Source organism: Canis aureus, chromosome 26, assembly GCF_053574225.1.
Source record: "Canis aureus isolate CA01 chromosome 26, VMU_Caureus_v.1.0, whole genome shotgun sequence".
NCBI lineage: Eukaryota > Metazoa > Chordata > Mammalia > Carnivora > Canidae > Canis > Canis aureus.
This window is the reverse complement of record NC_135636.1, coordinates 20,648,412-20,670,240: the sequence shown is the minus strand read 5'-3', so window position 1 is coordinate 20,670,240 and position 21,829 is coordinate 20,648,412. Positions and strand designations below refer to the sequence as shown.

The 21,829-nt window shown below is 44.0% G+C and overlaps 1 protein-coding gene across 3 annotated transcripts; it reads left to right on the top strand.

Annotated features, from left to right (window-relative positions):
- The first annotated feature begins 1,326 nt into the window (after positions 1-1,326).
- BMP2 (bone morphogenetic protein 2) lies at positions 1,327-13,172 on the top strand. 3 transcript variants are annotated; one of them, XM_077872250.1, is made up of 3 exons: positions 1,327-1,472; positions 2,725-3,074; positions 11,143-13,172. In XM_077872250.1, the coding sequence occupies exons 2-3, from the start codon at positions 2,732-2,734 to the stop codon at positions 11,985-11,987; spliced, it is 1,188 nt and encodes a 395-aa protein (XP_077728376.1). In that variant the 5' UTR covers positions 1,327-1,472; positions 2,725-2,731; the 3' UTR covers positions 11,988-13,172. The 3 variants fall into 3 exon arrangements, with proteins under 3 accessions (XP_077728376.1, XP_077728375.1, XP_077728374.1); XM_077872249.1 differs by lacking the exon at positions 1,327-1,472 and adding an exon at positions 2,250-2,422; XM_077872248.1 differs by lacking the exon at positions 1,327-1,472 and adding an exon at positions 2,477-2,615.
- The last annotated feature ends 8,657 nt before the right edge of the window (positions 13,173-21,829 follow it).

Sequence of the window (21,829 nt, the reverse complement as noted above, 5' to 3'; positions counted from 1 at the left end):
CCCCCGGGGCGCAGGGGCTGGATGCGCGAGCGCCCCCCTCGGCGGCCCCGCGGCCCCGCCCTCGGCCCCACCCCGCCGCGGCTGCCCCGGCGCGCCGTCCACACCCCTGCGCGCCGCTCCCGCTCCCGCTCCCGCTCCCGCTCCGGCTCCCGCCCGCTCGGGGATCCCCGGCGAGCCGCGCCGCCGAGGGGGAGGTGTCCGGCCTCCGCGGAGACGGAGGCTGCAGGCAGGCTGCGTCCCCTTTAAAAGCCGCGAGCGCCGCGCCACGGCGCCGCCGCCGGAGTCCTCGCCCCGCCGCCTGCGCCCGGCTCGCGCTGCGCCCGCCGCTCCGCTTCCCACACCCCGCCGGGGACTGGCAGCCGCCGCCGGACGCCCGCCGCCGCAGGCTGCGCCGCGACCCGCCGACCTCGCGGCCAGCGCGTCGCGGACTACGGGGGCTGCTCCGCCGCCGCCGCCGCCGCCGCCGCGCGCCGCTCACCCCGCGCGGGCTGGAGCGCCCGGCCGAGCGCGCCCCTGCGCCGTGGCCTCGGCCGCCCGGGCCGCGCCGGAGCCGGGGAGCCGCGCGCACGGCGCCGCGCAGCCGCGAGCCCAGCCCGAGCGCCGCGATGCCGAGCCCGCGCCGCCCGAGCGTGGGGGCCCGCGACGCGCCGGCCGACGCGTGAGCGGACCCCGGGCCGGCCCCGGAGCGCAGCGCAGTCTGGCCCGGGGGCCGCCGCGAGGGGAGAGCGCGGCCGCGCGCCTCGGCCGCCCGGGACCCGCCTCGCCGCCTCGCCTCGCCTCGCCTCGCCTCGCCTCGCCGGAGAATGCGCCCGAGGACGCCGGGGCGCCGGAGCCGCGGGGCGATCGGCCGGCGGGCGCCGGCGGGGCTGCGCCGGAGCGAGGCCGAGTGATGCGGGGGCGCCCCCCGCCCGGCCCCGAGACCGCCGCTGCGCCCTTCCCCGCACCCGGCGTCGCCCAGGATGGCCGCCCCGAGCCACGGGCCGCGGCGGCGCTAGCGCGGAGGGAGCGCCCGACCCTCGGCCCCCGCGCCGGGCCCCGCGTCCCGCGGGCGCCGGTGCCTGAGGACGACGACGCACCGGCTTCTGCCCTGTCCCTTCCCTCGCCTGCCCCGTCCTCCTCCCCCTGCTCGCTGTTGTTGTGTGTCAGCACTTGGCTGGAGACTTGTTGAACTTGCAGGGAGAATAGCTTGCGCTCCCGCTTCGCGCCGGTGCCTTGGCCCCTGCGGAGCCGGCCTCGCCGCCCGGACCCCGCGCCCGGACCCCGCGCCCGCGCCGCCCCACTGCTCCGCGGGGCCAGACCCGGGGCCGCGGTGCCCGGCGGCGGGAGGAGGCGGCGGCGGCGGCGGCGGCGGCGGCGGCCCGAGGGAACCGGGTCCCTGCGCCAGGTCCTTGGACCAGAGCTTTTTCCATGTGGAGGCTCTTTCAATGGACGTGCCCCCGCGTGCTTCTTAGACGGTCGGCGGTCTCCTAAAGGTAGGGGACGAGGGCCCCGGGCTGGGGTGGGGGTACGGGGTACGGGGTAGGGGGTAGGGGCGCGGGGCGCGGGCGGCCGCCGAGGGCGAGCGGCTCCTGGGGCCGGGCCGGGCCGGGCGGACGTAAACAGACCCCCTCCGGGTCCACGTGCTGCCGAGCCCCTGCGGCGATGCCCCCACCCGACCGCCCCGGCGAGCCTGGCCCTCCCGGCTCGCGCTCTTCCGCCCCTCCTCCCTTCTCTCTTCTCAGTATTTTATTAGGGCTGTTAACACTTAGATGATTAAAAAAAAAAAAAAAAAAAAAAAAAAAAACCTCGAAGAAGCCCAATCTAGAGGGTGGCCTCTGGATTTCACCCGTTAGTCGCCAACCTTTGCGCCCTGCCATGGCCATCTTCTCTCCCTTCTTCAAGTTTCTCAGGGAGACCTGCTCTCTACTCAGAGCCAAGTCCCATTTAGGAAAATACTAGAAGTTGGGGTTCTCCCTGTTTGTTGCCAGGAATGCGAGGGGGGCAGTACTTAAATGCCACCTTCTGGTGACACGTGACCGAATAGGTATTATTTATGTAACTGGAGGAATATGTATGTGTGTCTGGACTGCATGGGGCGGGGGGTTCGGGGCTGGGGTGGCCTGTCCTGACACCTCTGAGGTTAAAGGCGTGGGCCACAAGTTGCAAGTGGCTTCGGAAGTTGTGGCCCTGAGTTTACTGGGTCTGGAAGTCAGAGGGAGGGCGGGAGGGCGGGAGGGAGAGAGAGTGTGAGTGTATGTGTGTATCAGGAAGTTCTATACGGTGCCTGTAAGGAAGTCACATGCACCATCCGTGCGTGTTTATATGCAAGCCAGCGCTGGGCAATGTGTTTGGGTTTGTTTAGCGATCCGGGAGGTGTCAGACCAAGCGGTGGTTTCCCCAGGTTCCCTGCACGGGCTGTCAGCGCGAGTGTCACAGAAGAAAGGTGACAGTCTTGACGCTGGTGGGGTGTGTGTGTGTGTGTGTGTGTGTGTGCGCGCGCGCGCAAATCGTGCCGGATGGATGAGAGTGAGTTGGAAGGGGGGGGAGCCTTCAGGCTCAGGAACTAGGGGCTTTCCATTCTCCCAAACGTTCGAGCTTAAGACCTTTGAAGTATCCCCGCGAGTATTGCACACCAGGTGGGCACCCTGGAGGGGGAGGCCGCGGCCGGAGCGGGAGCCCCGGGACGCGAGGGCGGGGAGAGGATTGGGCGGGGAACTCGGTGACTCACGTCGGCCCTGTCCGCAGGTCGACCATGGTGGCCGGGACCCGCTGTCTTCTAGCGTTGCTGCTTCCCCAGGTCCTCCTGGGCGGCGCGGCCGGTCTCATTACGGAGCTGGGCCGGAGGAAGTTCGCGGCATCTCCTGGCCGCTCCCCGTCCCAGCCCTCGGACGAAGTCCTGAGCGAGTTCGAGTTGCGGCTGCTCAGCATGTTCGGCCTGAAGCGGAGACCCACCCCCAGCAGGGACGCCGTGGTGCCCCCCTACATGCTGGACCTGTACCGCCGGCACTCGGGCCAGCCGGGCGCACCGGCCCCGGACCACCGGCTGGAGAGGGCAGCCAGCCTGGCCAACACCGTGCGCAGCTTCCACCACGAAGGTGAGGCGTGGAGCGGAGCGTGGGGGCCGAGATGCGCGCGGAGAGTCCCCTCCAGAAGCTCCCCACTGTGGGCCGACTGTTGGCATCCCTGGGAAGGCAGTTCTTGCCTTTGTAAGAACCTTTCCGAACCGAACCTGGCTTTACCGCGCTGCCTGTGTGGCGAGGGAGCCAGGGATTCCCCTTTGGTCAATCTGCACCCTTTTCCTGGCCTGCAGCCAGGAGAGCGACTCCTCCTCCAGGAACTGGAGAGAAATCAAGTGATGGGGAAGATGAGGGCAAAAGGCATGCCCCTAGTCAGCTAAATGTGCAAGAATTTCATAGGGGAAGAATGAAAAGGAGGGGGGCAGATTGGGATCTCTTTATGTCTGTTTGGAAGCCCTTTTGCCCTGTAAATCTGTTTCTTCTGCTTCAGCTGGGGTTTCAGGCTAGACACAGCCAAGGACAGACTTTTCAGAGATACTATTGAAGAATCAAAGCCAGGGGCCCCAAAGTCTTTCTAATTTACAGTTGATCTGGGCCTGGTTTGGAAGATTTCGAATCCCTATCTAATCCCCGTGAGAGATCAATCCCACAATCAATCTTATTGTTTCCACAATGACTTTCTTGTTTTGTGCTTAAATCTGAGATGAACTCCCTCTTAGAGACAAGGCAAGCCTTCAGATAAAAGCTTTTGCAGCAGCTGCCTGATGGTTCTTTTTTTTTTTTTTCTCCATGTGCATTGAAATGTGGATTTTTTTTTTCTTTTATGATACTGGATGTGGTTTTCCTAAGGTACGCTATTTCTGCTTGTTTCATTAGAACAGCATTTAGTGGATTTGAAATGTCCAAGAGAAGCTATTGACATCTGTTGTACCCAAGTTCTTGGATCAATTAGTCAAAAATTTTATGTTCCACTTTAGTTCTTTTTCTACACTTTTAAATACCCTTTTGGCTTAATGCATTCCAAATAGAGCACGGGTTTCATCAAGTTCTAGAGAAATCTCCAAAGCTGTGTATCACAGAGCAGTCACTTGTAGATTATTGGGGAATCGGGAGTAAAGTTCCCATTTTCTTGCCTTGCTTCGAGGTGGTAAATTTCAGGCAGAAATCTATTCTCTAACATAAACAAATAAGAACTGTTACAGCTACCTATTTTCTCTCAGTGTGAAGGGTGACTACACTTGTGAGAACAGCACTTAGTGTTGGGAAGAAGTCCTAAAGGCAGGTGGCGTAACCAAAGGTACTTCTTCATCAAAGCAGTTGTACACTGTGAAGGGACACGGGATTGATAACCCATTGATCGTAATCCATCATTTTCCAGCACATTTCCAAGTGAGGTGCTTTTTTTGCAGTAGAGCTCCCATGAGAAAGCACAGAAGGCATCCTTCTACTCCTTCAGGATTCGTTCGCTGAGAAGCAGAAGTTGTCTGTTGTCATATGTAGAAATGTTTTCACTCCTATATGCTCTGTCAACATAATCTTGGAATGATTGTAGTAGATGCAGCTCATCATTCCCAGCTGATGCTGATAAGAATTATTTTTCTGGATAGAAAAGTAGCAAGAGCAGCTATTTCAGCCACCTTTCCTGGAAATTTAGCCTGGAACCACTCTTAATTATTTTAAAGGCTAGGAAGGTACTGTGTGTCTCTCATAACTTAAAGGAGGAACACTTAAGTCGTCTGACACCTAAAACATTCAGCTGCATGAGGATCCCGTCAGTGGAGTCTGTGTATTTCTCTTTCCTCTAGGAGTGGCTTGATCAAAACTAAACAGGCTACAAATTATTTGAGTGTGTTATTTTAACCTAAATAGCGTGCTTGAGTTTATAAGTCAGAATTTACAACTTTAAAAGTATGAAAGTTATGTGCAGAGCAGTAGAGAAATTATCAACCTGCTTAAAGTCAACTTACAGTAACGTCAGATCTCAGTGCAGTTAGATGATAGAAAAAGCCATGTAATTTTTGCCTCAAATTTCATCACATCCATTTCTGTTCTTGTTATGACTAGCATATCATTCTTAGGCCACATCATGCATATTTTGAAGACCGTTTCATTTTTGTGTAACCCAGGATTTGCTTTTTATAAAGATCCTTGTGCCATGCATGGCACTAAAAATCTTTTAATAAATCATGTGATTAAGGCAGCTAGCTTAAGACCAGAACTTGGCTCCTGCAGCCTTAATGGGCATGTGTTTGGTAGAGAACTAAGGGCCTGATTCCAAGAATTACCTGTTGTTGGTTTCATTTGTGGGTGGAATCTGGGTGATTTGGTGAAATTACAAGACCAGAGATACCATGGTTATCAGATAATCAACCACTGTGTGAAGATAATGGGACCGCATGGTAGGTGATCTGAAACAGAATGATCGGTTGTCATTTCTCCTATTAAACTTTGTCTAGTCTTCTGGACAGTACTTGTCCCTTAGGAGAACCCAAGTACTCCAACAGTTTTCTTCCTCCAGTCATTAAAAAGTTCTTTGGCCGCACATAGACCTTTCGCAGCTGCCACTGAGGAAAGAAAAATCACTCCTCCTCCTGGAAGGAGTGTTCTGTGCTTTGCTGTACTGAAAAACACCTTGAAATTGGTTGACTTCACCGGCCCTGCAAAAAGCCTTTATGTTCTCCTGTCAGAGTAGAATATAGAAGGACCATCTGTTTGCTCTCCAGACTCTGAAGGACACAGTCTTCGTTTTAATGAACAATGGAATTATTTGCCTCCCTGACTAAAGCCTTTGAATAGAAAATAACCCTTTTCCCACAAATGTAATTACCACGAAAATATCCGTATAATGGGAGAGTTCAAGAAGCAACTGATGCCCTGGGAGAGAGAACTTGTATCACAAATGCCCAGTGTAAGCAAAGGATTTGGACACAGGCACCCCCCCAAAGCAGTATTTACTTGATGTGCTTCCCTAGTATCCCCGGGTCGTTCAGTGTCACTGAGAAGGGTCCCAGCAAGTAAAACAGGCATTCTCTTTGGAAGTCTTTGGGGGTCGAGGCTCTGATGCTCAACGATTGTTCTTGGACTAATATTATCTGTTCTCTACTCTTTTGGCCGTTCCTCTGTCTCCTTCCTTAATCCCTTCTCATTGAGCTATCTTGTCTTCTTTGAGACTTGCCCTTTGTGTATTTCACTAAGTAGTAAAAGGACAGTAAACGGGCACATGATCGTTCCAAAGGTGTTGGAGTTAAGGGTGGGCAGAAGCCAGATCAGGGTTCTTGAGGATGACAGTACTGTTCCTTCAGTTGCCTTTTGTTGTTTTTTATTTAAAAAAATAAAAAACCGTTTCCTTGTAACCTTTTAATTTTATATTTTTTCTCCCTGGTAATATTAATTCTCTAGCCATTATTTTATATTCTAGAAAATATTGTTTCTTATTCTCAGGCACTTTCCATTCATTTCAGGGCAGTGACATCCAGTTTTACTGGTTGGCTACGGCATCTGCTCGGTAGTGGTAGTTGTCTTATGTATTTATTTATTTTTTAAAAGACTTTATTTATTCATGAGAGACAGAGAGAGAGAGAGAGGCAGAGACACAGGCAGAGGGAGAAGCAGGCTCCCTGAAATGGAGTTGGGAGGTCCAGTGGGACTCAATCCCAGGACCCTGGAATCATGACCTAAGCCGAAGGCAGGCACTCGACCACTGAGCCACCCAGGTGCTCTGTGGTTATTGTCTTAATGGACACTTTTGGTTCAAAGAGGGTTGCAGAATTCTAAAAACATAACAATAATTCACATTTTTTTGCTAAAATTCACCATCCTTGAGGACAAAAAGGTAGCTGCAGACTAACAGTAGTTCCAGACAAGATCTGCATGTCCCAGTGGGCCCTACCGCTGTATTCTCCTAATGTTTAGTTACATCTCCCCACCATACTTGGGTGATACAGTCTTTCTATGTCTTTGGTTGGAAAAGAACTCACCCTGTGGTTATTATAGTAAGCATAAACGTGCCCCTAGTGGTTTTGACATTTGCTTGAGTTTTTGACTCCTCCCCTCAGATAGGTAGTGGTGCCTAATGGTCAGAAACTTGGAAACTTCAGTAAAGTTCACAGCTCTGGTCTTCATTTACTAGCCCGGTGACCTTAGGAAAGCCACATAACCTCTCTGAGCCCTAACTATTTCATTTCCAAAATGGAGATAATAAGAGTCCCTCTCTAATCGATTCGTTGTGAGATGATTCATATAGAGATCTTCATGCCAGACGTGGCACCAAGAAGCCTTCAGCACACCAGAGGCATTACCATGGTGCCTTCTTTCTCTTCTTCTGTCCCATTCACACACTTGTCTGGGGAAGAAGAGGCCAGAGTGAACACAGGAGGGCTGAGGGAATTCAGCCTCATATTCTGTATTATTTTGATGTAGATGAATAATTGATAGGGGGTAGATGATTAAGTCAGAACTTCTCTTTGGACAAGAGGTCAGATGTCACTAATGTCTTATTTTTCTTTACTTCCCCACATTTCTACAGCCATAGCTCGCTCTCTATTTGGATAAGAACTTAGAGGTTCAGGAACCCAGGTCTAAAATAGGCTGGAATACCCAAATCCCTTGACAAGTTCAGCTTATTCAACACGGTTATTTACAGAGAACTAATAACTATGTAAACCTCTGAAAAAGCATACATTGCCAACTTAGGCGAATGCTGTATATTTTCAGAATCCCCAGGTGTGGTGCGGTGATTTGCAGCTTTTTTTCCCCCCCTTTATTTTACTTCAAATAGGTTTTGATTTTTCCACCCTTAAGAAGAAAGTCATTCCTTGCAGATCAGAGGAAGTGGTGGTAGGTGCCCCAAACTTGAGCCATTTTTTCCTGGGTTTGGAGTGTTCTGACTTATTCTCTGACGTAAGTCCACAGGGGCATCACCAGAATCATTTGTATTAAGGACAAAGAGAGGTTCTTAGTGCAGCTGGGAAGTCAGAGAAAGGCCTTCAAGTTACTTATTGTTTAATAGCGAGTGTCTTCCCTTTGCTAAAGTTACTAAGTGATTCTCCTTCCTGCCACTTAACTTCCAGTGAGATTTTGAAGTGCATGAAATTGTTGTTTTTTTAACATGTCAAATCTAGTCAAACGGCAATTTTATATGACTCACTTCAGGCTTACATTTATCTTCTGGAGGGTTATTCTATTCCATGCCTCTTTTATACCCATCTTTATCCATTTTACCTGTCTTTCAAGCTGGTCTTGCTGAATGTTCATTATCATCCTCTTGCTGTGTGTGCGTGTGTGTGTGTCCTTGTGTCTGGGTGTGCTCGTGTCTGTATGTGTTCATAACTTCTTTCTTTTTCATTTATGGATTTAGGATCTGAAGTTTTTGTTGCAATTGTGATTTCTCTGGGCACCTTATTACTACAGGCAGTCAACAAATGCCCTGGATCATTTGCGTGTCCTCAACACTCTTTAAAAGAAAAGAGCATGTTCTTAGGTATACTAAGAAATCAGTAGTTCAAGCCAGATCTAGCTTTATGTCATTACATCTGGGGGATGCTACTGATTTTTATGACACTCCTTCTTTCTTTGGTATGTGTTGGCTTCTCTGTGAAAAGAATGCCTTCAGTGGAAACAGGGCCCCTGAATTAGGGGGAGGAAAAAAGAGAAGTAGCTAAATACTATCCTTGCTACTTGTTGGAGCTACTGAGGAAAGCCCTGCTCCGATTAGTTGGAGGGTTATTTTTTAAAATAAAATAAGACCAAATCAGAGAGGGAGACAAACCATAAGAGACTCTTAAGCATAGGAAACAAACTGAAGGTTGCTGGAAGGGGGAGCGGGGTGTGGGGATGGGTAACTAGGTGATGGGCATTAAGGAGGGCACAAGATAGAATGAGCACTGGGTGTTTTATGCAACTGATGAATCACTGACCTCTACCTCTAAAACTGATAATATAGTATATGTTATTAATTGAATTTAAGTGAAATTAAATTAAACAAAAAATAAAATATAAAAATAGTGCCTGAAGTACTATTAGCTTAGAATGAGGTTTAGAGTGTGAGTAGTTCCCAAAAGATATTCCCAACAGGTGTAGATTAGCAGGCATAAAGGGACCACGGAGGGTTTACTTCTTGGCCTGATAGTCTCCACTTCCCAAGTAGATAGATGACCTTTGTTAGATCTTTCTGTTCTGAGTCCCTGGCTGCACCCTGCCCCTGCCCCCATGGACTCAGCTCTTATTCCTTGGCCAACACTAATGTTCTTCTGCGTGCTAACAAAATCTGTTTGACGCTATCATTATCATAAATGGAAACTGTCTTGATTACTTTTATGGTTGTATTTCCCCTAAATCAAGCAGCTATAGGTTGTTCAGAGAATGTAGATCTCTTAGCAAAGGCGAATCACTTCAGATCATTCACTCAAAGGTTCTACTTGTGGAAAACTTCATCTTCAAAGCACCACTCATCAGGGCAAGCTAAGTGGAAGTGCCAAGTTCCGGAGTGACAGTTTACCAAAATTTCATATTTGGTTTACACCAAATTATGGAGTAATGCTTCAATGTGATGCTTCTTAAATTTCAATCTTCACACAAAACATCTAAGACACCTTAAATCTTCAAATGCAGATTCTGATTCAGTGGGCATGGGGTGGGACCTGAGATTCAGCACTTATAGCAGGCTCCCAGGTTGAGGCAATGCTAGAAGCTCATGACCTTTGAGAGTCAAGGTTTCAAAGGATGCTTTTCACATTCAAATGTAAATTCCCACATCAACAAGAGAAGAAACAAGAACCATACGATCTTCTCAAAAAAAAAAATGTAAATTCCATGAGCATATATATATATATATATATATTTTTTTTTTTTTTTTGTCAGATAATATAAAGCACATAGGTTGGATCCAGAATGAAGCAGGTTAAGTTTTTTGACAATGAAAGGAACAGGATGTTGGTAAAACTCAATGAAAATAAATCCAAGTGTCTCAAATTCTATTGCTATTTATAGCCAATTTAATGATAATACGTACCTTTGATGATTTGCAGACTAAAGCATTCAAGGTGCTGTTATATTTTATTGTTTGCTTGGAAAACAGTACTCCTTAAAATTTAAATTCAGGAGTCTTAAATCAGAGCTTTTATGCATAGTCCACTTGAATGGCTATTCTGAAATGATGATACTAGACTAGAATGTTTATTCTGTAATAGGATGGGATTATCCCTTAGGTCATGAATCTCATAATGGTATTTTTATAAACTTTCATAATTTTTTTGGTTTTATGTCTTGGTAGGTGTATGTATTTAATATGGTTTATCTTTTATAAGGACAAAGGAATTAAAAACAGAAGAGAGTCTTTTTTTTTTTTTTTCCTTTCAATAGTACCTAAAACGGGATTTGGTTTTTGAGGTCATAAAGAGGTGAGAGAACAGACAACAGTTGAGAAGTTCCTTCTCTTAAAATTGTCTGGCCTTAATTACTACGATGCTTTAGTACCACCCTTACGCTTCCAAAGAAGTCGATCCCTGTAAATGCCTTTGTCTCTGGACTTGGAGTAAAATAGTAGGGTGTGCATTGCAAAATGTCATCGTTGATGTTGAGTTTCAGACTCTTTAATTAGGAAACTGAAATCTGTATATCGAGATTTGTAAATCATCTAAATTGCAGAGTAATGTTATAGAATACTGTTTAAGGGATTGACATTAAAGCCTTTTTCTTTTTAAGAAATGCAATAATTTCCTCAAATCCTCACTCATTAGACCTTTACTAACTATAGTGCTTCTTTTTTTTTTCTTTTTTTTTTTTTTTTGTCCTAAAGTCTGTGAATTCCAAAGAAATGCTTCACTGTTTCCCCCATTATTATAGCCACCTGGAAGCAGTATTCATGTATTGGATTAAGAATGTAACGATGAAAAAAAGAAAAGCTCTAACAATGAATTGTGAAGTTTTGCTTCATGGTGTGCATGTTGACATAAATGTACAGAAAAGGGAGGCTTCCTTTGTATCCAGAGCAGAAGTTTTTGTTTTCTGGTTGCAAACTTTTACATAGGTTAAATCAGATACTGAAATGAGGTTTACAAATTCTCCTATGTCTTCAGATTGTCATTATTACTTTACTGAATGACTTTTTTTTAATTTTCTTTCTTTCTTTTTTTTTTTGTCAAATTAGAATCTTTGGAAGAACTGCCAGAAATGAGTGGGAAAACAACCCGGAGATTCTTCTTTAATTTAACTTCTATCCCCACTGACGAGTTTATCACCTCAGCAGAACTTCAGGTTTTTCGGGAACAGATGCAGGAACCTTTGGAAAACGATAGCAATTTCCATCACCGAATTAATATTTATGAAATTATAAAACCTGCAGCAGCCAACTTGAAGTTCCCCGTGACCAGACTTTTGGACACCAGGTTGGTGAATCAGAACGCAAGCAGGTGGGAGAGCTTTGATGTCACCCCTGCTGTGATGAGGTGGACGGCACAGGGGCTTGCCAACCACGGATTTGTGGTGGAAGTGACCCACTTGGAGGAGAATCAAGGTGTCTCCAAGAGACACGTCAGGATTAGCAGGTCTTTGCACCAAGACGAGCACAGCTGGTCACAAATCAGGCCACTGCTAGTAACGTTTGGCCACGATGGGAAAGGACACCCCCTCCACAAAAGAGAAAAGCGTCAAGCAAAACACAAACAGCGCAAACGCCTTAAGTCCAGCTGTAAGAGACACCCTTTGTACGTGGACTTCAGTGACGTGGGGTGGAATGACTGGATCGTAGCTCCCCCGGGGTACCACGCCTTTTATTGCCATGGGGAATGCCCCTTTCCCCTGGCAGATCACCTGAACTCCACTAACCACGCCATTGTTCAGACGTTGGTCAACTCGGTTAATTCTAAGATCCCCAAGGCGTGCTGTGTACCAACAGAACTCAGTGCTATCTCCATGCTGTACCTTGATGAAAACGAAAAGGTTGTATTAAAGAACTATCAGGACATGGTTGTGGAGGGTTGTGGGTGTCGTTAGCACAGCAAAATGAAATATATATATATATATATGTGTGTGTGTATATATATATATTTCTAATATATAAATATATATATTAGAAAAAAGCAAAAAAAAAAAAACCAAGTTGACACTTTAATATTTCCCAATGAAGACTTTATTTATGGAATGGAATGGAGAAAAAAAAGAAAAACACAGTTATTTTGAAAATATATTTATATCTACAAAAAAAGTTGGGAAAACAAATATTTTAATCAGAGAATTATTCCTTAAAGATTTTAAAATGTATTTAGTTGTACATTTTATATGGGTTCAACCCCAGCACATGAAGTATAATGGTCAGATTTATTTTGTATTTATTTACTTATTATAACCACTTTTTAGGAAAGATAGCTAATTTGTATTTATATGTAATCAAAAGAACTATTGGGTTTGTACATAATTTTCCAAAAATTGTAGTTGTTTTCAGTTGTGTGTATTTAAGATGAAAAGTCTACATGGAAGGTTACTCTGGCAAAGTGCTTAGCACATTTGCTTTTTTGCAGTGCTACTGTTAAGGTCACAAGTTCAAGTCCAGAAAAAAAAGTGGATAATCCACTCTGCTGACTTTCAAGATTATTATATTATTCAATTCTCAGGAATGTTGCAGAGTGGTTGTCCAATCCATGAGAACTTACGTCCTTATTAGGTGGAATATTTGGATAAGAACCAGACATTGCTGATCTAATATAGAAACACTCCCCTACCCCTTAATTTTCAGAAAAAAATAAAGCAGGACCAATAGAAATAATGAGGAAAATGATAAACCTGCAGGAAAGTGAATGATGGTTTGTTGTTCCTCTTTCCTAAACTAGTGATCCCTTCAAAGGGGTTGGTCTGGCCAAAGTATTAAAATAAAACATAAGATTTCTTTATTATTAATATTGTGGTCATGTATATTTAAAATTGATGTCTAGTGGCTCTCATGAAGAGTTGGAAATTGATTTGTATTTAACTGTTACCTCATCTGGGAGCTCTTTATGCAGAAGGACCCAGTTTTCTAACTTTGCCCCAACACACAGCAAAATTGTGCCCATCATGTTTTCTGCCCACCACCTATTCTCTGTTGGATCAGCTTGCTTTTCTTTCCAAAGGTATGTGTTGGAACACATTTCTCCAAATGTTAAACCTCTTTCAGACAATAAATATCAGAGCTCTGGCATTTTATTCTATAGTCCAACCTGTAAGAGAGGATGGTGCATTTGTACAACATGCATGATGATTGCCTCGTGTTTGCATTCTTTCGTCTGAAGCTACTCATTTCGGAGGGAGGTGGGGAAAAGGCAAAGAATGTTGGACGTTTGCAAGCAGGTCACTTGATAATTGATACTTGTCCCAAAGGAATTAGCAACGATTTAGTATTTCATGTGACCCTCTTTGGGGTTCGTGATTTAGGAGAAAGATTTAAGAAAAACCAAAGCTCTGAAACAAGCAAAACCTGGGAAACCCAAGATAAAGTTTCAGAGATGATATCCCATGCAACAGAGGCAGCGGTGCCAAAAAATTAGAAAGGGAAAGTGTCTAAGATCAGCTTCTACAAGGACATCTGCCAATTGGACAGAAGCCCAAGCAGAATGAAGTCAAATTAGGCCACTCAGAGTGAACTCTCGCAGCGGCAGGGCTTCCGTGCTCTGTGTCGAAATCAGGCCCAAGGAAGGGTTCGATGGGTATGTCTGTACAGCCAGGGAACCCACCACTCCTCACTATTTTACTAGAAGTCTTTTAGGTCAATTTGTAGGACTCTGTGTCCCCTCTGATCGCTCTGATTGGCGAGGCCTAGTTCTAATCTTCTCTAGCCTTGCCTTGGAATTGGCTGAAAAAAACCGTGTGCTCCTCAAGGAACAGACAGTTATAATCAGATTCTCCCCAAGAATTAACTTGTAATGACCATGAATGTAATTACATTTTGATCGTGCAGATCATGTTTTTAAATTAATACCAGTTATCTATCACTCCTTCCACTTTAAAAATCTTTCCATTCCTTTTCATGCCTATCCCTGTTGCTCTTGCATAGGTAAGAGTCGTTAGTATTAGAACCAACCTAATACTTGGTCACTTGTAGGGCAGGGTGATCTCTGTCCTCCAGCCACCCTTCACCCTCACTTGGCATGGAGGTGGGGGGACAGACAGCACTGTCTTAACATCTTCATGATAATAACCCTGTTTTCTCATCTCCAAATACTCTAGAGGAGAGTGTGTGGTTATTGCATAAGAATTTCCACCCATATTGACAATTCAATCCATTCTATTGATTTTTCTGCTTCATTGGTTCTGATTTTCTTTGTTAAAATGGTTTTCAGTGGTATCAACTCAAATGTGTTCTCTTGCATGTTTTATATGTATATAAACTACATATACACAAACGTAAATAAATACACATATAATATGTATAAAAACATACAAAGATATGTGATATAACATCTGTATACATGATGGTATTTTCAGCTTCAGTTTAGTTTCAGAGATTTTGTAATAGTTGAGGACTCTGACCTTGGCAGCTCATTTGAGAGACAGAATATTATTACATACATTCTACATTCTTACATTTTGGCTCACATTCTTCATTCTGAGAGAAAGTGTCATAACTAACTCCATGACACTGAATCCTTTGAATCTTCAGTGACTATTCTGCAGGAATCTTTGAATCCTTTTAGAGTTGGCTTTTAAAAAATGTATTAGTTTCTGAATTTTGGAGGATCACCTTTCAAAATTGATTAAATTGTGTCATCTGTTTTTGTGCTTATCTGGGCTATGTGCTCTCCCTGGCATGGTTTTAACCTGCATGGCAGGTCCAGATTGTTCTGTTCATCTTTTGCTTTTAAAATTGAGGAGGGAGAGGGTGAAAGTTTACAAATTTATCTGTTTCCATCTTTTCATAATTTCTACTCCAATCGCTACTTTAAATTGTACCTCAAAGGCCAAGATTATCACTAGATAATCTTAATGATCCATGTCTTTTCTCTCAACTTTTTTATCAGAGGTGGAGAAATCATTTGTGCAACTCAAAGCACTTTTTAAAAGAGTGTGTTTCTATTCTGCAGTCATATTAATATTAAGATAATTGAGTCACTGAATGTTAGTTAGATGCCACAGCCCCCAATCTGTTACAAGGCAAGGAACATAGCCTTGCAATAAATCATTTAAGTGTAGAGTGAGTATGATACAGATGAGCAACTACAAAGAACTAAGATTGCCCTATTCCTTTCCTGGTTTAATTTTTTAGGGGGCAAGTAGGATGAGATGGATAAAATACAAGTCTACTTTACTCAGGTAAAATGCTTTTCCCTTTTTCTCTACTTTGTTGACATAAATTACAGCCTTATGGTATTCCAGGGCAGAGGTTTTGGTTTGGGGGGTTTTGTTTGTTTGTTTGGACTGTCTCCCTGCCCTGCAAATTTCAAAGTGAACTTCTACCTAACTTGGGGGACCAGTGCTCTAAATAAAATATCTCATTTTAATGTGCATACAAATCATCAGTACTGCCTCAAGGAGAATGCAAATTGATGTGTATACAGACCACTTGAGAAAATGTTACAACCTAGATTCTGTTTCAGTGAATCTGGGGTGGGGCTTGAGAGTCTGCATTTCCGAGTCGCCCCCAAGTGAAGCTGTTACTGCTGGCCCATGGACGACACTTTGAGAAGCAAGGTTCTGGTAATTATCTTCTCAATCACAGCAGCAGAAAGTTGGGTTGAGTTTAGACCCCTCTCTAAGAAGCAGTACTTAAGGGAAAAAAACAAAACCTGTATACAGGATGGCATTTGAATACGTTTCACCATATCTGAAATGATGTTCTACATCTTTTTTTTCAAAGGCATTCTTTTCCCCCACAAGATGACTGGCAATTTTGTGTTCTAGCCACCCTCAGACATGAAAACACTTGGTTGCTTATCTTGTAAAATCTGCTCTGCTTGCTTGCTTGGGCATGTACGCAGTCAGTTTAGTCAAATGCGTGTCAGTACATCTATGTGGATGGGGGAGCAGGTGCAAGCCCTTAACGTACTTTAAAAAAGTTTAACACTTAAGTCAGTCCACTGAGTTGATCTCGTGTGATCTTAGTGCCAAGCGTCTGAGTTAAAAGTTTTCCCTTTGAAGGCAGCAAATAGATGTCATACATTTGAAGTATTTGTTTATACTAAAAATGATACTTGAATTTTTTTTTAAGTTCTAAGACAGTTCACTGTATAACACCACTGAGCCTAGAGGGTGATATAAAGCTTCCCAAGCTGGTATTTGAGCTTTGATTTAATGGATATTGGAATTTGTGATGGCGTGGTTGGCTTTGAATAATCAGGTGCTGAGGTGAATGGGCTCAGGCTAGAAAAAGGAAAGGGACTTGATTTCCCTCTGCAGCGGGGAGGGGTCAGGGAAGAAATCACTTTGTGTTGGTGCCTCCTTTTTCAGCAAAGTGTCCAATGAGGGTCGTGTGTTCAGCAGCCTCATTTTTACTTTTTAGGGGACCGCTATGAAGATTTCTTACAAGCAACACAGATTTGACTATTTGTTGAAATGTTGGAATGAAGTTCCTAATGTCCAAACACCCTTTATATTTATATTTATTTATATATAATTAGTATTATACATACTAATATATCAACATACACTATACATGTGCATAACATACACACACACACACATATATAATCTGTCTTTTTCCCATATATATCCAAAGAAAAAATTTTCGTTTGCTCCTGTCTGGAGCCCATAGGCCTATGCCCATAGCCCATAGGCATCTAGTATTATTTTGGTTGTCGGGTTTATAATTTCATTTAGGTCTCTACATTTTGAGTTGAGTCGCTCGGAGGTGCTTAAGTAGTATGCCAGCTGCTGACTTGAGCGCCCATTTCAAGGCTGTGTTCGCCCCGCGCCCTGGGCCCCACTCAGACAGGGCCAGGAGTCCGTTATTGTTGCAGTCGTTCTGATGCAGAGATCTCTCTGCAAACCACCGATTTGCTCAAAGCTTCCCTCATAAGGAGCAGGATCTCATCTGGACTGCATTTACACTGGAACCACTTGGCCACAACACTATGAGAGAATAATTATTGAACTATTTTACTGTACAACTATTTCCAAATTGTTGATTTTTTATTGATTTCAGGAGGCAAGCTAATTGCCCCATGGCAACTTGATGTGAACGTTTAATGAAGATCAGGAAACAGAGTTTATGAAAAGCTTTTGTATAGTAACTGCAAAGTTTCAAGAACTGTTTTATACTTCCTGACAGTGCTGGGCCTAGCTTAATGGTTTGTTTTTACTACTTAAGAGTGTAAACCTTGCTTTAGCCTGGTGTGTGGAAACTAGACCCTCATCCCGCATTACGCATTTTCAAGTTGCTTTTTTACTCACTCCCGACTTCCTTTCCTGCCATCTACAATCAGCACTTTTTCTGTTTTAATTGCCTGAAAGCGAGTTTCTATCTTTGCACATTGAGAATCTTAACACACGTGCGCGTGCACACTCGCGAAATTAAGTGTCTGTATTGTTTCACTTTGTTTTGGGTGGAGTTTCTTGTCGGCACTTGGTTGCTAGACAACCAAGCAGACAAAAGTTAAAGATTGAAAAGGCATTTTTAAAGATGTCAAATCCTGGCGGCCGAACTATTTTATCTTTGTCTTATTATGGAAGGCTTAGTTTTCTTACCAGGTTACCCTTCCTTTTGTTGGGTAGTTGGCTGGCCGAAGATTTTTTTGAAGTCGACCTCTTAAGGCATTATCTGTTTGAGAACTTTATTAAGAGTTGTTCCCCTTTGCTGGAACACACTTCCCACCTGAACGGACAAGAAAAAGCCAGCTTAGTTTCCAAGGGTGTGTTTTAAATCACTAACAAAGTTGAGCTCCAGCTTCCAGCCACTTCGATAGTTATGAGGCAAAGAGGTAGAGGAGAGATCACTTTGAGGCAATGTTCAGAAATGCCAGGACTTCAGGTTGTCTCCAAGAAGCTGCATTCGCTTTTTTTTTTTTTTTTTTTTTTTTTTGGTGGATCAGATTGGAAATGTTTTTAAAGATTCTTAAAAGCCTAATTTTAAATCAAAGTCATTTAAATTGCTCATTTCAGTGAGATGTTTCAGGAGCGTGTTATAAATACATGATCTTTATACGTCTGCCAAGTTGGACGTGTGTTCACAAGTTTGTCTTGCATGTGTACACAATTTGTAGCTGACGTGCTATCCTCACCCCGGGTCTGCCCTTTCCCCTTGTTCGTCCTCTGAGATGCTGCCTCTTTGTGCCTCCTCTTCACAGGGTTCCCCGTGCTGGAATTTAGTCAACTCCATGGAAAACTTTACCAACTTTACTGATTCATTTACAGGCAGGATTTCCTGGCATGGGGATCAAACAGGGAGCCCTGAAGTTTGTTCATCATAGCCTGTCTTGGAAATTAGGATCTTCTGAAGCCCGTCTGGCCTGTACATATAAATTTGACAAAATGTTCTCCTATAAAGAAGCCTTACTACTGACTTAAATATTGCTCAATCACTTGGTTTAAGCAGTAAGCCTACAAGTCCTCACGGGCACATTAGTATTGTCAATATTATAAGGCACAATATTTAAACACCAGGGCCCTGAAATGAATCAAATTGCAAACCTCATGACAATCAATAGATGAGCTAAATAGAAATAGGAAAATAGGCCCAGGAGAGGATTCTAATATATTCTAATCTCATAGGATTAAGTGCGTGTTTGCTGCCTGAAGATAGCTTGGCTGAATAAAAGAAAATTGAGAAGCTAGGGGTTATTTTGTGGTTTGAAAACACACACACACACGCGCGCACGCACACACACACACACGATCAATGCAGCTTTGATGAGCAGAGGAGTGATTTTTAAAGATTCTCATATCTTTTGCCCATTTCATGATTGGATTGTTTGTTTCTTTGGTGTTGAGTTTAATAAGTTCTTTATAGATCTTGGAAACTCAGCTATTAGAAATGACAAATACCCACCATTTGCTTCAACGTGGATGGAACTGGAGGGTATTATGCTGAGTGAAGTAAGTCAGTCGGAGAAGGACAAACATTATATGTTCTCATTCATTTGGGGAATATAAATAATAGTGAAAGGGAAAATAAGGGAAGGGAGAAGAAATGTGTGGGAAATATCAGAAAGGGAGACAGAACATAAAGACTGCTAACTCTGGGAAACGAACTAGGGGTGGTAGAAGGGGAGGAGGGCGGGGGGTGGGAGTGAATGGGTGACGGGCACTGGGTGTTATTCTGTATGTTAGTAAATTGAACACCAATAAAAAAAAAAAAGAAAAAAAAAAAAAAAGATTCTCATAGCATAATAACCCTTTCCTTGGTGATGTTACAGAACATTTTACCTGGGTAGAAAAGGGCTTAGAAGTTACTGAACTATTTGTTTTACATAAAAGAACAGTTTTCGAACTGTATAATTCTAGAATCCATTTACCAACAAGAGCAACCCTAAAGAAAATATATAACCCTGCTTTGTTGGGAAATATATCTCTGGAAGGTTGTCACTGTATAATATGGAAATCAGCTCCAGATTCTCTCTCTCTTTCGTGAGTACTTTTGAATATCACTTTCACTGATGAGGCCAGGTTGAGGTCAGTGTGTCAGAAGGATACTTCCTGAGTGCCTTTGTTTAACCTCACCCTTTGATATACTCTTGGGCTCACTAAGCAAATTTTAAGGGCATAGTGTGAAGGAGTAGAGGGGGTATTGACATTCCTAAAGGACAATTAGGTACATTCTCATAGCATGGTGGGCAGTGTCTCATTTCTAGAACTTTTAAAGCTAAGACAATGAGACTGTACCACTGCTGTTCCTCTCAGGGATAGTAATTAAAGGACTTCTTGGGATGGGGACAAGTCCATCTATGATGTGCCATTTCTGGAAAGTTCAGAGGGATAGCAGTTTTTCACCCTCAGTGGTGTAAAAATAAGAGCCTCCCTCTATAGAAGCTGTTGCCCAAACACAGTCTCTGAAGGCTCCTTGCCTAGTAGATCCGTGGGACTTTGACCTCTGGGTCCCAAAGGAGTTGGGACTCACAAGGCTGTCCAGTGAAGAGGTAAGTTAAGAGGTGGTCCTTCTCTGGGTGGAGTACAAACTGGTAACTTTAATTTTGTACTTATCACTTACCTGGTCCTCAGAAAACCAATTAGAACCTTCCGATAATTCTATTTCACGTTCAGCCCTCCTTCTCTTTTCCTTCCTCTGGGTATCAGGACCTTCCATGGAGATAGGAAAATATGTTAGGGAAAGAGGAGCTGGCAAAGCCAACTTGATTGGATAAAAAGGGAGAGGGATTTGGTTCTACGGCATCACCAACCTGAGAGTTGGCTCAACACAACTGAAACTGCTGAAGAAGGTCTCTTCTGAGATGCCAACTTGGAAAAGGCACCAAATCCTATTGTTATTTTTCATTTCCATGGTGATGGGACTGAGTTTTGGGAGACCAGTAACTCCACAGACTTACCTTATGGAAAATGCTTGTTGTGGGAGGGAGAGAGCACTGTCCTCCTGTCCATAACCCAGCCTCTGAGATGATGGGGAGAAGGGCCACTCCGGTGGGAGGGGGTGCGAGGGAGGGAGCAGGCAGCCAGTTGGCCTTCTGCAAGTGTAAGCACTGAGCAAAGCGCTCTGCTTTGCAGCCAGAAACAGTGATTCATTTGATTTTAATTTTGACGTTAGGATTTTTCTCATGACTCATTTGATAATTTCATATGGAATTTAAAACACTGAAACAGTTACTTACTTTTTAGGAACTTAAAACATTCACCAGGAAGAATACACTTTTATCCTCCCAAATAGAAGATGTCCCTAAAACTTCACTGGGGGGCGGGGGTGGGGTGGGAAGAGAGGGGCGTTTCTCGCACCCCTCCCCTCCTGGCTGCGGTAGGGGCCTCTACCCTGGCTGATCTTTCCACTACTGTTGACGGATCCTCAAGCAGCCAGTTTCGTCTTAATGTCTTTCTTATCTTGAATTCCTTTCACCACCATATAGAAGGTTAGCTGCAGGTATTTTTAAAAAGATGTGTCCTTATCACGTTGAAGAAATGCTGCTCTAATCCTGTGTTTTGAGAGCTTTGAACGTGCATAAAAAATGCATTTTATGCTTCAATTGTTGTGATCATATGATTTTTCTTTTTTAGTCTGTTAATGTGGTAGATTACACTGATTGATTTTCAAAAATTCAACCAGATTTGTATCAATTGAATAATCCCTACTTAGTCATGGCATAATAGCTTCTATACATTGCTGAATTCTATCTGCTAATATGTTACTAAAAATTTGTGCATCCATATTCATGAGGGATAGGGGTCTACAGTGAGGTGGGGTTTTTTTGTGGTACTATTTTTGTCTGGTTTTGTTTTAAGGGTAATACTGGCTTTGTGGAATGAATTAGAAAGTGCTCCCTCTTCTTGGATTTTCTGGAAGAGATTGTATAAATTTGGCATCAATTCTTTAAGCATTGGTAGAATTCTTCAGTGAATATCTGGGTTGAAGATTTCTTTTTTTGGAGACATTTTTAATTATGAATTCAATTTCAGTTTTTAAAACAGGGCTATTCAGATTATCTATTACATATTAGATGATTTATAATAGTTTGTACTTTTGAGGACTTGGCTCTTTTTATTTAAGTTTTCAAATACATGTGTAGAGATGTTTGTAATATTATTCTTTTGGTGTCTGCAGGGTCTGTAGTGGCATCTTGTTTTATTCTAGATATTATTAGTGTGTCTCTTCTCTTTTTTTCTTTGTCAGTCTTGCTACAGATTTGTAGATTTTATTGATCTTTTCAAAGAATCAAACTTTCTGTTCATTCATTTTATCTAATTTTTTGTTTTCAGTTTCATTAATTTTT